The 12,728-nt window shown below is 40.4% G+C and overlaps 1 protein-coding gene across 5 annotated transcripts in view; it reads left to right on the top strand.

The window, feature by feature from the left end:
* APBB2 (amyloid beta precursor protein binding family B member 2) overlaps positions 1-12,728 on the top strand; it is a 404,376-nt gene that overhangs the window by 183,406 nt on the left and 208,242 nt on the right. Inside the window, exon 2 of one of the 5 annotated variants that reach the window (XM_064366632.1) lies at positions 1,552-1,620. The exons of the other annotated variants lie outside the window; for them this stretch is intronic. Coding sequence (XP_064222702.1) covers positions 1,602-1,620 — 19 coding nt within the window. The 5' untranslated portion in view covers positions 1,552-1,601. The remainder of the gene's footprint in view (positions 1-1,551; positions 1,621-12,728) is intronic. 5 annotated transcript variants of the gene reach the window in all.

The following is a 12,728-nucleotide window of genomic DNA, read 5'->3' as shown; positions in this document are numbered from 1 at the left end:
GGTGGATCAGTTGGGGTCAGGAGTTCAAGACCAGAAACCCCATTTTTACTAAAATACAAATATTAGCTGGATGTGGTGGTGCATGCCTGTAATCCTAGCTACTTCGGACTCTGAGGCAGCAGAATCGCTTGAACTTGGGAGGTGAAGGTTGCAGTGAGCCGAGATCGTGCTACGGCACTCCAGCCTGGGTGACAGAGCCAGACTCTGTCTCAAAAAACCAAACCAAAACATAACAACAACAGCCCTTTTCATATAGGATCTTGTAGATCCACTTTATTTTTCTTAAAGGCAGCATGGTACTTCATTGTATGGATGTATCATCATGTAATGAACCAACTGTGCACTGAAGAACATCAAGGTGGTTACTGGTCTTCGACTTTAGAAAAATAAAATTCACACGAGCTTGTCTGTGAAATAAATTATTGGAAGTGGAATTGCCAAGCAGGGGGAATCCATGCATTCAAAACTTGCTTATACATTTGTAAATGGCTCTTCAAAGAATTTTGCCAGCTTTATTCCCACCAGCAAGGTTCAAAACTTCCTGTTTCCAATGTCCTTTCCTTAGAATGTGTTACCTGGTTTATTAATCTTTTCAGTCGGATATAGGAAATCCAGTTAGACATTGTTAATTGAAATTGGCATTTTCTTAAGTTCTGAGTGAAGCTAGTGATTTATGTTTATTCAACATTGGTGTTTCTCTTGGGACTTGTTCCTTTTCTTATTCTCCTACAGGCTTGTTCATATTTTTCTTAATAGTTTCAAGGAACTCTTTCTATATAAAGGATTAGCCTTTTTATGTCATCTGTTGTAGTAATTTTTTCTTCGTCTGTTTTTTGTTTTTATCGTGTTTATAGTCACTTTTTTCTGAACAGAAGGTTTTAATTTTTACATGGCAAAATGTACCAATTTTTTTTTCTGTAGTAGTGCTGAATTGTGTGTGTGTGTGTGTTTGTGTGTGTGTGTCATGAGAAAAGCATTGGAAACTTGAGACAGAAAGATAGGTTAGGCCTGCCATGAAAAAAGTCTTCAGTAAACGTTTGTGGGAAATGTGGCCAAGTAGGAATTCAAGTTTCAATCAAAAGTGGTATGACTGGCTGAGTGTGGTGGCTAACACCTGTAATCCCAGTACTTTGGAAGGCCAAGGCGGGCAGATCACAAGGTCAGGAGTTTGAGACTAGCCTGGCCAATATGGTGAAACCCCATCTCTACTAAAAATACAAAGAGATTAGCCCAGCATAGTGACGGGTACCTGTAGTCCAGCTACTCGAGAGATTGAGGCAGAAGAATATCATGAACCTGGGAGGGGGAGGTTGCAGTGAGCCAAGATCGCACCACTGCACTCCAGCCTGGGCGACAGAGCGAGACTCCATCTCAAAAAAAAAAAAAAAAGTAGTATGATCGACTATAAACAAACAAAAATTTGGATGTTATCTGTCAAAATTTGTTTAGTATATGTAACAGCTTTTGGAGAGATTTTTCACTGCTATGCTTTTCTTTCTTTTATGCTTTGTTATTTGGGTTTTAATTTCTCAAATGATCCCTTTTTTTTAGATTTCAAATTATAACCTATTTCCTGCACCATTGCTGACGCCCAGTGATCCATGTCAGAACTACTTCCAGGTCAGATACATTTTCACATATTTCAATGCAGAGAAGCAGATGAATATTAAAACTTAAAAAATAGATAATATTTAGTTTTAAACTTACAATTTGCTAAAATAACATGTTTTTGAATTTCATTGTTCTTCAGTCATGTAATAGAAAAATGAATCTTTAAAGTAGAAGAATTAGTTGGACTTAACCATATTTGTGTAATAATTGCATGAATACTTATATTATAATGTAAAAATATTTTAGTTGACTGTGACAGGAGCTTAAAACTGTCAAATTTTACCATCTAGCATTATACATTACAGCCTGGGTACTGCTGAAATGTGAACAAAGGAGTAGGTGTTGGTGTTGAGTCTCTCAGTTGGCATCTTATTAATAATAGCTTGTAGAGTTTGCTTAGACAGAATCCGCCCTTCCCCGGTCCCCCAATTCAGTATTCTCCTTGGGTCTAATCAGCAGATTAATTTCAGGCCTTAGGAAAACGCCCTTAATTTTATTGTACTTCCCTTTTTTGGTCTCATGATAGATGCTAGTCTACACACAGCATGGTGTGGGATTTAATCCCTAGCCTCAGTAACATAATAAGGAAAAAGCAACTGCAGTAACATTTCAAATTAAATATCATATAGGACTTCAAGTGACAGATAGATCTGGGTAGATTTCATATTTATTAGGACACATACTGCTTAGCAAGTTCTGAGTTTTTAAATAAGTAGATTCAAAGCATGGGCAAATAAATACTCATGCCCCTAAATTCTAAACTTACTATTAAATATAATCAAGCTGTTTTCTCCCTTATATGACATTTTTCATGTTACATTTCAACAAAGAACTAAAACAAAACATAAACACTAAGCTCAGTAGAGGTAGATGGGAGGCAAGAAATATTATTTTATTAAAAAACAGCCAAAAACTATGACAAACCTGAGTTCACACAGGAAAATCAGGGTCTTAGAGCTGATGTTTAGAAGCCATCTAATCACAGTGTGATGATATGGGGAGAGTATGGATTTTGTCAGTACATACTGAATAGGTATATTAATTTTGGAATAATCGAGATAAATACATATGTCCTTTAGAAAATAGATTTTAAATGTTGAGAATAATTTCCTTTAGGGATCCTTTAACTTTCAAAACCTTATATGTTTATAAGATAGATTATTCAATCTATCTTAAAGGTAGACTAGTATGGAAGCATTAAAATAAAGTTGGCAAGTATTATACAATGATGTGTGTTCCTCTAAGTGAAGGTGAACGAATCAAGTAACTTCTAGAAATTTCCTATTCTTGCTGTATTTTGTTATGCTGATGTTTTCACTCTTCATGCTGGTGCTCAAACAGCTTTATTCTTTGGCAGTTAAATAAGAGATACTGAAACAGTTACCTAGCCTGGTTTTTAAGTAACAGCTACTACTGTCATGCCTTGGTATGACATATAACACATTTTACAAGGAAAGAGGTATCTTAGTTCAGTGGAGAATCCTAGTCCAGCCATTTTTTTACTTGAAAATTCAAATGGCAACTAGTGAGGGATGGTCTGGGCTAATGAGTGGGGTAGGGTTTGCCTTCAGCTCCTTTTTCTAACTCTAGGGAGCTGTGACTACAGGGACAGCTTTTAAAAAGAAACATGGAAGAATTTATTTATTTTTATTTTATTTTTATTTTTATTTTTACTTCTTCTTAAGACAGAGTCTCCCTCTGTCACCCAAGCTGGAGTGCAATGGCGCAATCTTGGCTCATTGCAACCTCTGCCTCAGGTTCAAGCATCTCTTGTCTCCGCCTCCCGAGTAGCTGGAATTACAGGCACGCACCACCATGCCCAGCTAATTTTTGTATTTTTAATACAGACGGTGTTTCACGATGTTGGCCAGGCTGGTCTTGAACTCCTGACCTCGGGTGATCCACCCGCCTTGGCCTCCCAAAATGCTGGGATTACAGGCATGAGCCTCCACGCCTGGCCTTATTTAATTTAATTTTTTTTGAGACAGAGTCTGCTCTGACACCCAAGCTGGAGCGCAGTGATACAATCTTGGTTCATTGCAACCTTCGCCTCCCAGGTTCAAGCAATTCTCCTGCCTCAGCCTCTTGAGTAGGTGGGATTATAGGCATGTGCCATGACGCCCAGCTAATTTTTGTAATTCTAGTAGAGACAGGGTTTCACCATGTTGGCCAGGCTAGTCTTGAACTCCTAGCCTCAAGTGATCTGCCCGCCTCGGCCTCCCAAAGTGCTGTATTACAGGTGTGAACCACCATGCCCAGCCAAACATATCAGAATGTATACCATCATCTGCCTCTGAAATTCCTGTTGACCCTTCAGGATTCAGCTCAGGAGTCCCTTCTGAGCAGATCTTAACCCATGATATCACCAAGTAATTACGCTATTTCAAAGACCTTGTTATTGTTTAACATTTTTTCCCTTTTGGAGTGGATTTGGGGCCCAGATTATCAGTTACTCAAGAAAATATATGACATTTCTTCATAACTCACCTACTTTTTCTTTTCGCCTAAACCAATATTCCCAAACTGGATCATCATCAGGCTTGCCCATTAAAGTCTCTGTGTTTTTTAAAAAATCATCTTCAGAAGACACTGAGGCTTTACCAAAAAATGGAAACAGCTTAGAAATTGAGCAGGGAAAAGAGCTAGGTGTGGTGGTGCATACCTTAGCCCCTGCTACTCAGGATGGTATGTCAGGAGGATCGCTTGAGCCCAGGAATTTGAGGCTGTAGAGCATGATGACTGTGCCTGTGAATGCACTCCAGCCTGGGCAACATAGTGAGATGCTGTCCCTTAAATTAAGAAAGAAATTGAACAGAGAGAATGTCCTTGGAATATAATTTCCCAAGTTGACTACTCCAAAGGTGTTAATTCTTACTTGAATACACACATTCTGCTTGCGTTTCCTAAATAACTGATCATCACATCTGCCAGGTGTGATGTTGGGAATGGCAAGCTTTCCCCCATCTGGAATGCCTTTTTCTTCCTTGTCCACTGCTGGGCTCCTTTCCACCCTTCAAGATCCAGCTCAGCTCTTCTTTTTGTGGGAAGTCTTCCCTGAACCTCACTCCTCATCCCTAAGATGGTGTTCTCGTGAGACTCTCTGCCTATTTCAGCCATCGTGAGTTTGTGTAATAACTTATCCTTTCTCACCGCCAAATCTGATTTTCTGTTTTAAAAAATAACATTTCTTATTTTTTATAATCGACAAATAAAACATGTATATGTTTATTGTGTACAACATGTTGTTTTGAAATGTGTATACATTGTGGAATGACTAAATCAAGCTAGTTAAGATTGAGTTTGGTAAAAAGTATGCGATACATCTGTCTTGAACCTCAGTTCCACCCAAGACATTAAACAGAATGAGTCTTCAGGCAGTTGTTTAATGGGACATGGGAAACCCTCAGGTGGGTGAGATCTGGCTGTTGAAATCGCCCCTGTATCTGACACTGTGCATCAGCAGTGTGACATTGCTCTCCTAGTTAGAATATTCCAAGATTCAAATCCTGCCATCTTCCTAGCCCATTTCTTCAGTGACCCAAGCTGCCTTATAATAACTTTTGCTGCTTTTGTTCACAGTTCTTATCATTTTTGTCACATTGAGGGTTTCCGTTCATGAGTAGTTTCAGGAAGCCAGCTTTATTTTGTCTCTCCTTCCTAAAAGGAAAAGAAAAATCAGAGTTATTTCATTTCCTTAATACTTTGTGGTCTAATTCAAAAGGCAACATTCCTCAGGGTAGAAGTTTCACCATTAACACCTCAGTGGAAATGAAATTGTATAGCAGAAAAATAAAAATGAAGAAAATGTGAAGTTTCATTCAATAATGGGGCAAACATTGGACTTCCTTGGGCCCATTTATCAACGCTGGGCCCATTTGTCAGTTTCCAATTTTATAAGCATGTCATGGGAGTAGAGGGAGAGCAGCAGCTTATTGAAGAGAGAAGAAGTTATTGTCATTACTGACAAACTCTTTGACAAAAGCTAAAGGTCTTAGAAAAGGGAGAAGGAGGAGGGAGAAAGCCAGGTTTAACCACAGGATGCAGCACAGGTTTGTATTAGGATGTGGTCTGAGTCACAGGGCCCGTCAGCCTGGTTGTTATCTGTGCTGGGGCCTTTGTGCCTTGGGTTGAGAAAAGCTGTGCGAGTCATGGAATTAAAGTGATCCTGGCCTATCCAATTTTGCTTAGGTTTCATAAAAAATGCTTTGTGTATTAACAAGGGCTCTTTTAGTTGCAAAACAGAGAAAACCCAGCTCCGAGTGGCTTAGGCAAAATAACTATTGACTTGAGAAGTCCAACAATATCATATTTCAGGCATGGCTTATTTTAGGGATTCGGTCATTAGGGCTTGCTCACTTTCTCTCTGTCTCTTGGCTTTGCTTTCTTTGTTAGATTCGTGCTGGGGCAGGTTATCTTCTCCTGGTGACCCCTTGAAGCTCTAGGCTTACATCTAGTCAAGAAAAAGGGAAAAGAGCGCCTCACTCTTATCCTTCTAACAAAAGTCTCATGGTTGACTTCCTGTGGGTCATATGCTTTTACTTGAACCAGCCACTAGAGCCATGGGGATTTGCTACTGTGATTGGCTGTGCCTTGGCCATGTGCCCCTGAAATAAGAGGTACAGTCATCTCTGCCTGAAACACATAGGCCTAACCCCTACAGTGCAAGCTCCATAGGTATCTTTACTTTGTCGGTTTTATTCACTGCTATATCCTTAGCACTTAAAAGCATATCTGGCATGGAGTAGTGCACAAAAAATATCCGTTGAATGATTGAATGGGTATAGGGAAAGGCTGATTCCCTAAGAAAATGTGTGAGGCTTTTAAGAGAGAAGGAGGAAACACATGCCAGGCTATAATAGATGTTTCTCCATTGTGCATGCAGGAGAGCAACAACAGCAGTGATATTAGCTCTTGTCACTCTTAAATCTGAACTTATACCCACCTCTGGAATAGGAATCGATCATCTTGAATTGATGTTGGATCTTGTAAGTCACACTCAACATAGCACGATGAATAGACCTAGAGGGGATGGCACAATCACCACGGGCCCCATCCACCTGCCAGGAATCCAAGAGAACCACCTTTGTGCTGAAGCTGAAGACCAACCCTCATTGTTACTGACATTTTGCTTATTCATTCCTCATTTAGTTTTGCTTATTTTGTTCACTGCTGTGCTCTTGGCCTTTAAGAGAGTGCCTGGCACATAGTAGGCTCTTGGTAAATATTTAATGAATGAATGAGGAAATGAATTAAGGAGTCAAAAAACATGTATTGAGTCTTCTTACATGCTAGACTTTATGAAAGGAACTGGAAATTCTGGAAAAATGAAAGAGAAATGAAAAGCATGGCCTCAATGAAATACCATTTCACACCAACTAGGATGGCTATAATAAAAGAGAGACAATAACAAGTGCTAGCAAGGATGTGGGGAATTTAGGACCCTCATGCACTGCTAGTGGGAATGGAAAATGATATAATGGTTTTGAACTACAGTCTGGAATTTCCTCAGAATGTTTATACATATATATGTAATATATGTTTATAAAAATATAAAAGTGTGTGTGTATGTGTACATATAAAAGAAAAACAAGTTACCATACTCAGCAGTTCCACTCCTGAGTATACACCCAAGACAACTGAAAATGTGTTACTGAAGCACCAGGGGTTCAGTCTAGGTCCTGGTACTCACTGCACAGAAAGCCAGATCACTGAGAGGATGGGTATTGCTAAGGAAGAAAGCTTTAATTGGGTGCTACAGCTGGGAAGATAGGAGCTCAGTCTCAAATCCATCTTCCTGACCAATTAAAACCAAGGATTTATATAGCAGGGAAGAAATGTAACAAAGTATAAGAAAACAGGAACTAGGTAGGAACAAGGAAGCAATTAGGATGAATGAGGGGTCCAGTATCTCATTGTCTGGATGCAGTGATCTGGTGAGTTTCAGTTCTTTGATACTTTGAGAGACAGACCTGAAGGTCATTTCCTAAGGAAGGATCTCAGATTAAAACAAACAGAAATTTAAGACCAGAAGGGTCAGTTTCTGGGTTTATCAAAAAAAGCCATCTGTGGGACTATTGGGTCAGTTTCACATGTCCACACAAAAAAAACTTGTACTTGAGTGTTAACTCATAATAGCTAAAAAGTGAAAACAACCCAATATCCATTAATAAAATGTAGTTTATCCATACAATGGAATATTATCCATCCATAAAAAGGAATGAATGCTACAACATGGATGAACCTTGAAGATACAGTAAATGAGAGAAGCCAGTTACCAAAGATCTCATATGATCCTGTTTATATGAAATGTCTTTCATCGGCAAGTCCACAAAAACAGAAAGTAGATTAGTGTTTGCAGGGGTTCTAGTGAGGGACGAATGGGGCATGACTGTTAATGAGTATAAGATTTTTTTGGGGTGATAAAAATGTTCTTCAGTTAGTATTAATGGATGCACAACGCTGTGCGTATACTAAATAGTGCTGAATTATGTACTTTAAAATATGGTATATAGACCAGGTGCAGTGGCTCACGCCTGTAATCCCAGCACTTTGGGGGGCCAAGGCAGATGGAGCACCTGAGGTCGTGAGTTCGAGACCACCCTGACCAACATGGAGAAACCCCATCTCTACTAAAAAAATACAAAATTAGCTTGTCGTTATGGTGCATGCCTGTAATCCCAGCTACCTGGGAGGCTGAGGCAGAAGAATTGCTTCAATCCAGGAGGCAAAGGTTGCAGTGAGCCAAGATCACACCATTGCACTCCAGTCTGGGCAACAAGAGTGAAACAACATATTCTCTCTCTCTCTCTCCCTCTGTCTCTCCCTCCCACCTCAATATTTATCTTTATGATAGAAAATTTCTTAAACTTTTATTTTACGTTGAGGGATACATGTGAAGGTAGTTACATAGGTAAACACGTCTCCTGGATTTGTTGTTCAGACTATTTCATCACCCAGGTATCAAGCCCAGTACTCAATAGTTATCTTTTATGCTCCTCTTCTTCCTCCCACCCTCCATGTCCCAGTGTCTGTTGTTTCCTTCTTTGTGTTCATATGTAGTTAACATTTAGCTCCCACTTATAAGGGAAAATGTGATACTTGGTTTTCTGTTCCTGCATTGGTTTGCTAAGGATAATAGCCTCCAGCTCCACCCATGTTCCTGCAAAAGACATTATCTTGTGCTTTTTTTGGGCTGCTTAGTATTCCATGGTGAGAAGCCCACTTATTCCTCTGCACCTGCCACCCACCACCCTGGGTGATTTCTATGACTTTATTGTGTGTTCTTCTGCAAGTCCAAAAGCACTTAGCAGGTGGGCAATTTATGTTCCTTGGTTTCCCAATTCCTAGCACAGTACCCAGCAAGAAGAAAGTGCTCAGTCAGTGGTGGCTTGAGGTATGGTGGTCAGAGACAAAGTGGATGCAAGGAAGGAGGGAGCTGTAAGATCATAATAATCCCTAACATGTATTGAGCTCGTACGGTATGCCTGCCATTATGTCAAAGGTTTGACAGTCATCTGTTTTGGTCCCCAGCAAAACTCAGTGAGGTGTACATACTATTGTTATCTCATTTTACAGCAAAGAAATGGGAGTTTAAGTAACTTCTCAGTTGTGTTAGAGTTTAGTCTTATTTCTTAGGCCTTTTGATTCCAAAGAAAACAGCTAAATACTAGAAAGTTTAAAGAAACAGTATAAAATTTTCTTTTATTTAAAGAGAAACACAAATCTCTATCCTCTTAAACCTGAGGAATGTATATTTTTTAAAATAATTAAACCCTCATAGACCCAACTTCTTTGTTGCTTCTGAGTCTCTTTCCTCTCTGTGTGTCTCTGCAACAAGACCATTTCCATCACTCAGACCAAATAGAGTGCGGGGGTAATCTAGGGGCCCTGGCAGGCAGCCCTGTGCTTTGTTACTTAGGCACAAGTAGTAAATGGAGCTCACAGAAGGAGACTCCAGAAGTAGTAAATGGAGCTCACATTTACTGTCGCCCAGGCTGGAGTGCAATGGCACGATCTCGGCTCACTGCAAGCTCCGCCTCCTGGGTTCAAGTGATTCTCCTGCCTCAGCCTCCTGAGTAGCTGGATTACAGATGCCTGCCACCATGCCCGGCTAATTTTTTGTACTTTTAGTAGAGATGGATTTCACTGTGTTGGCCAGGCTGGTCTCGAACTCCTGACCTCGTGATGCACCCGCCTTTGCCTCCCAGAGTGCTGGGATTACAGGCGTGAGCCACCACACCCAGCCTCACATTTATTGTTATAAACTGTCTGTAAGCATTGCTCATTTTACTTCTCATGTAAACCACGTACTATTATTGTCCCAATTTTTTACTAGTAAGTAGCTCAGATGGGTCTTGAGCCTTTCTCTCTTTGACCCCGAGATCTGTGCTCTTAACACTTATGGCATTGCCTCTCACTTGGGGCTGCTTTCTTGCAGCCTTGATCATTGAATCATTGATAAGGGACACTTCATGCTAGGAGGGAAGAGAGGCAGTAAGGACAAGGACAGACATGTGCGTCACTACAGTGGCAAAACAGCAAAAGCGAAACTGACAGCCTCAATTTTCTCTATGAAGAGAAAATTTTCCCAGAGAGGAAACAATCTAGAGGTGTGGTCTAGCAGGGAACTTGAAAAGGGGGACAACGTTGTTTAGAACTAGTCACAGAGAGAAGATGGTGAAGGTGTCCGGTATGTGGATATGAACAGATCAGGGTGCACTCTGGGATCCAGCCTGGAGAAAGCAGGAAATGAGGGGACTGGGCGGTAGAAAGGGTAAAGAACTGGCAGAAAAGGAAAAGGCCGGGGGTCAGAGGTCCCAGGAAGGTAGAGGAACAGTGAGAAGGGAATGAGGAACTGTTCTCAACCCTGGCCACACGTCAAAGCCACCTAGGGGGCTTCTAAACAGTAGAGATGCCTAGACCCTACCCACAAAGATACTTCTAAGATTCTGATTCAGTTCCTCTGGGATTGGGCCCAGTGAGGGCATTAAAATATTCTGGAGGTGATTCTAATCTGTGGCCAAGGCGGAGACGTGTGAGATCTGGAAAAATAAAATGATAAACACGGAGTTAATGATTTCAGAGGCATGTGAAATGTTCTCATTGTATACATTATCTTCCCTGTCCTTCCACACATTCTCAGCATCCTTCTCTCCTTCCAGCAAATTCCTCCTCCTCTTTGAAGATCCAGGGGAGATGTCACCTCTTTATGAAGCCTTCTCTTGTCCTTCTGGAGTCTCCTTCTCCCAGTTCCCACACCTTCACAAATCTGTCTCTGTTACAGCATCACTCACGCTATTTTACTTTCACTATTAACCCGTTTGAGTTTCCCACTAGACTGTGACCTCCACAGACCAGCACAGAGACTTAGCACATAGTAGGCAGTCATAAACGTTTGGAGAATAAATCATTGAATAAAATGGGAAAAGCAAGTGTTTCATTAACATCTCAAGAAATGTTGACATAAAATGTCTAGGCAGAATTTCTGAGAGTTTCTTATTAAACACTGAAAGGAAACCACTGTTATTAACTAAATAGTTAAGTCAACAGGAAATTAATCTTTCCTTTTCTTGAAAAAAGAACTGATATCAGACAGGGAAAGGGTGATCAATGATCAGTTAGTTAACTCAACTTTTACCCCATGTAGCGTCTGAGCAAGAGTTAAAAATAAAAATCCTTTAATGTAATGTATAGACCAGTTTATCTTGCTCCTCAGTCTCAGCTCAAAGAAATTCTTACTCAGCTCTGCCATGCCTCCCAAAAGAACAAAGACTGTTTAGAGTCAAAGGCATATGTTTTGTAACCTACAGCAGAATGTGGTACTTCCCTGTCAAACATGACTGTTCACCAGTTGAAATCCCATCAGCCCAAAGTTCTCCATTTTTTTGATCTGAAAAGCATCAGGCATATTGTTAAATACAGGGGCATGAGTTAGTAGTTCTTGCATACTTCCTTAGGAGATAAGAAGTTGCAGACTTCTATGATTAGATCCTATGTCTGTGTCTTCTTCTAAAATGCAAATGCCTTGAGGAAAGTGACTAATCCATTCATTTTTTAAAATAACATCTTTATTGAGATTTAATTTATATGCTATATCTAAAAAGATCCAAAGTCTATTGGGCTTTTTAGATATAGTATATAAATTATACTATATCTCGACCCAAAGCTCGTTCAGCTGATAAACAACTTAAGCAAAGCTTCAGGATACAAAATCAATGTACAAAAATCCCTAGCATTCCTATCTACCAACAACAGCCAAGCAGAGAGCCAAATCACAAAGGTAATCCCATTCACAACTCCCACAAAAGAATAAACACCTAGGAATACAGCTAACCAGGGAGGTAAAAGATCTCTACAATGAGCATTACAAAACACTGCCTCAACTTCCTAGGCTCAAGTGATCCTCCTGCCTCAGCCTCCTAAGTAGCTGGGACCACAGGTGTACACATCGCACCTGGCTAATTTTTTGAGTTTCTCTAGAGACAGGGGTCTTACTTTGTTGCCCAGCCTGGTCTCAAACTCCTGGGTTCAAGTAGTCTTCCCACCTCAGCATCCCAAAGTGCTGGGATTACAGCCATGAGCCACCACTGCACCTGGCCCATCCATATATGTTGTTGTTATATATCAAAGCCTGAACGCAGTTTGAGTAATATCTTAGATGTTAAATAATGGTATCATCTGGAGGCAAAATAAAAAGTTCAGGCCTAGAACTAAGGCAGCCAAGCTAATCCCATGAACTGTAGAGTTCCTCTGGGAGTTACATATCAGCTGGGAAGTACTTGGGCCGGGTGCAATGGCTCACAGCTGTAGGAGGTTGAGGCTTCAGTGAGGCATGTTCATGCCACTTGTACTCCAGCCTGGGTGACAGAGCAAGACCCTGTCTCAAAAATAATGATAAATAAATAAATAAATAAATAAATAACCCTGTCTCAAAATAAATAAATAAACCAATAATTATGGCATATACAGAGCTGCATTTGTTAATCCAGTTTGTATTGGATGGTCCTTTTCTATTCAGCCTCTTTCCCCTCCTGCCTGCCCTCCATTAGTTCTAACAAGCATAAGAGTTACATGGCCCCTGAGAGGGTAATGGGATCCCAAAGACTGGGAAAATGTGG

This window comes from Aotus nancymaae, unplaced genomic scaffold (assembly GCF_030222135.1).
Source record: "Aotus nancymaae isolate 86718 unplaced genomic scaffold, 86718_ANA_hifiasm-v0.15.2.pri h1tg000006l, whole genome shotgun sequence".
Classification (NCBI taxonomy): domain Eukaryota; kingdom Metazoa; phylum Chordata; class Mammalia; order Primates; family Aotidae; genus Aotus; species Aotus nancymaae.
The sequence above is the reverse complement of the archived record's forward strand: the minus strand, read 5'-3'. Positions and strand labels throughout refer to the sequence as shown.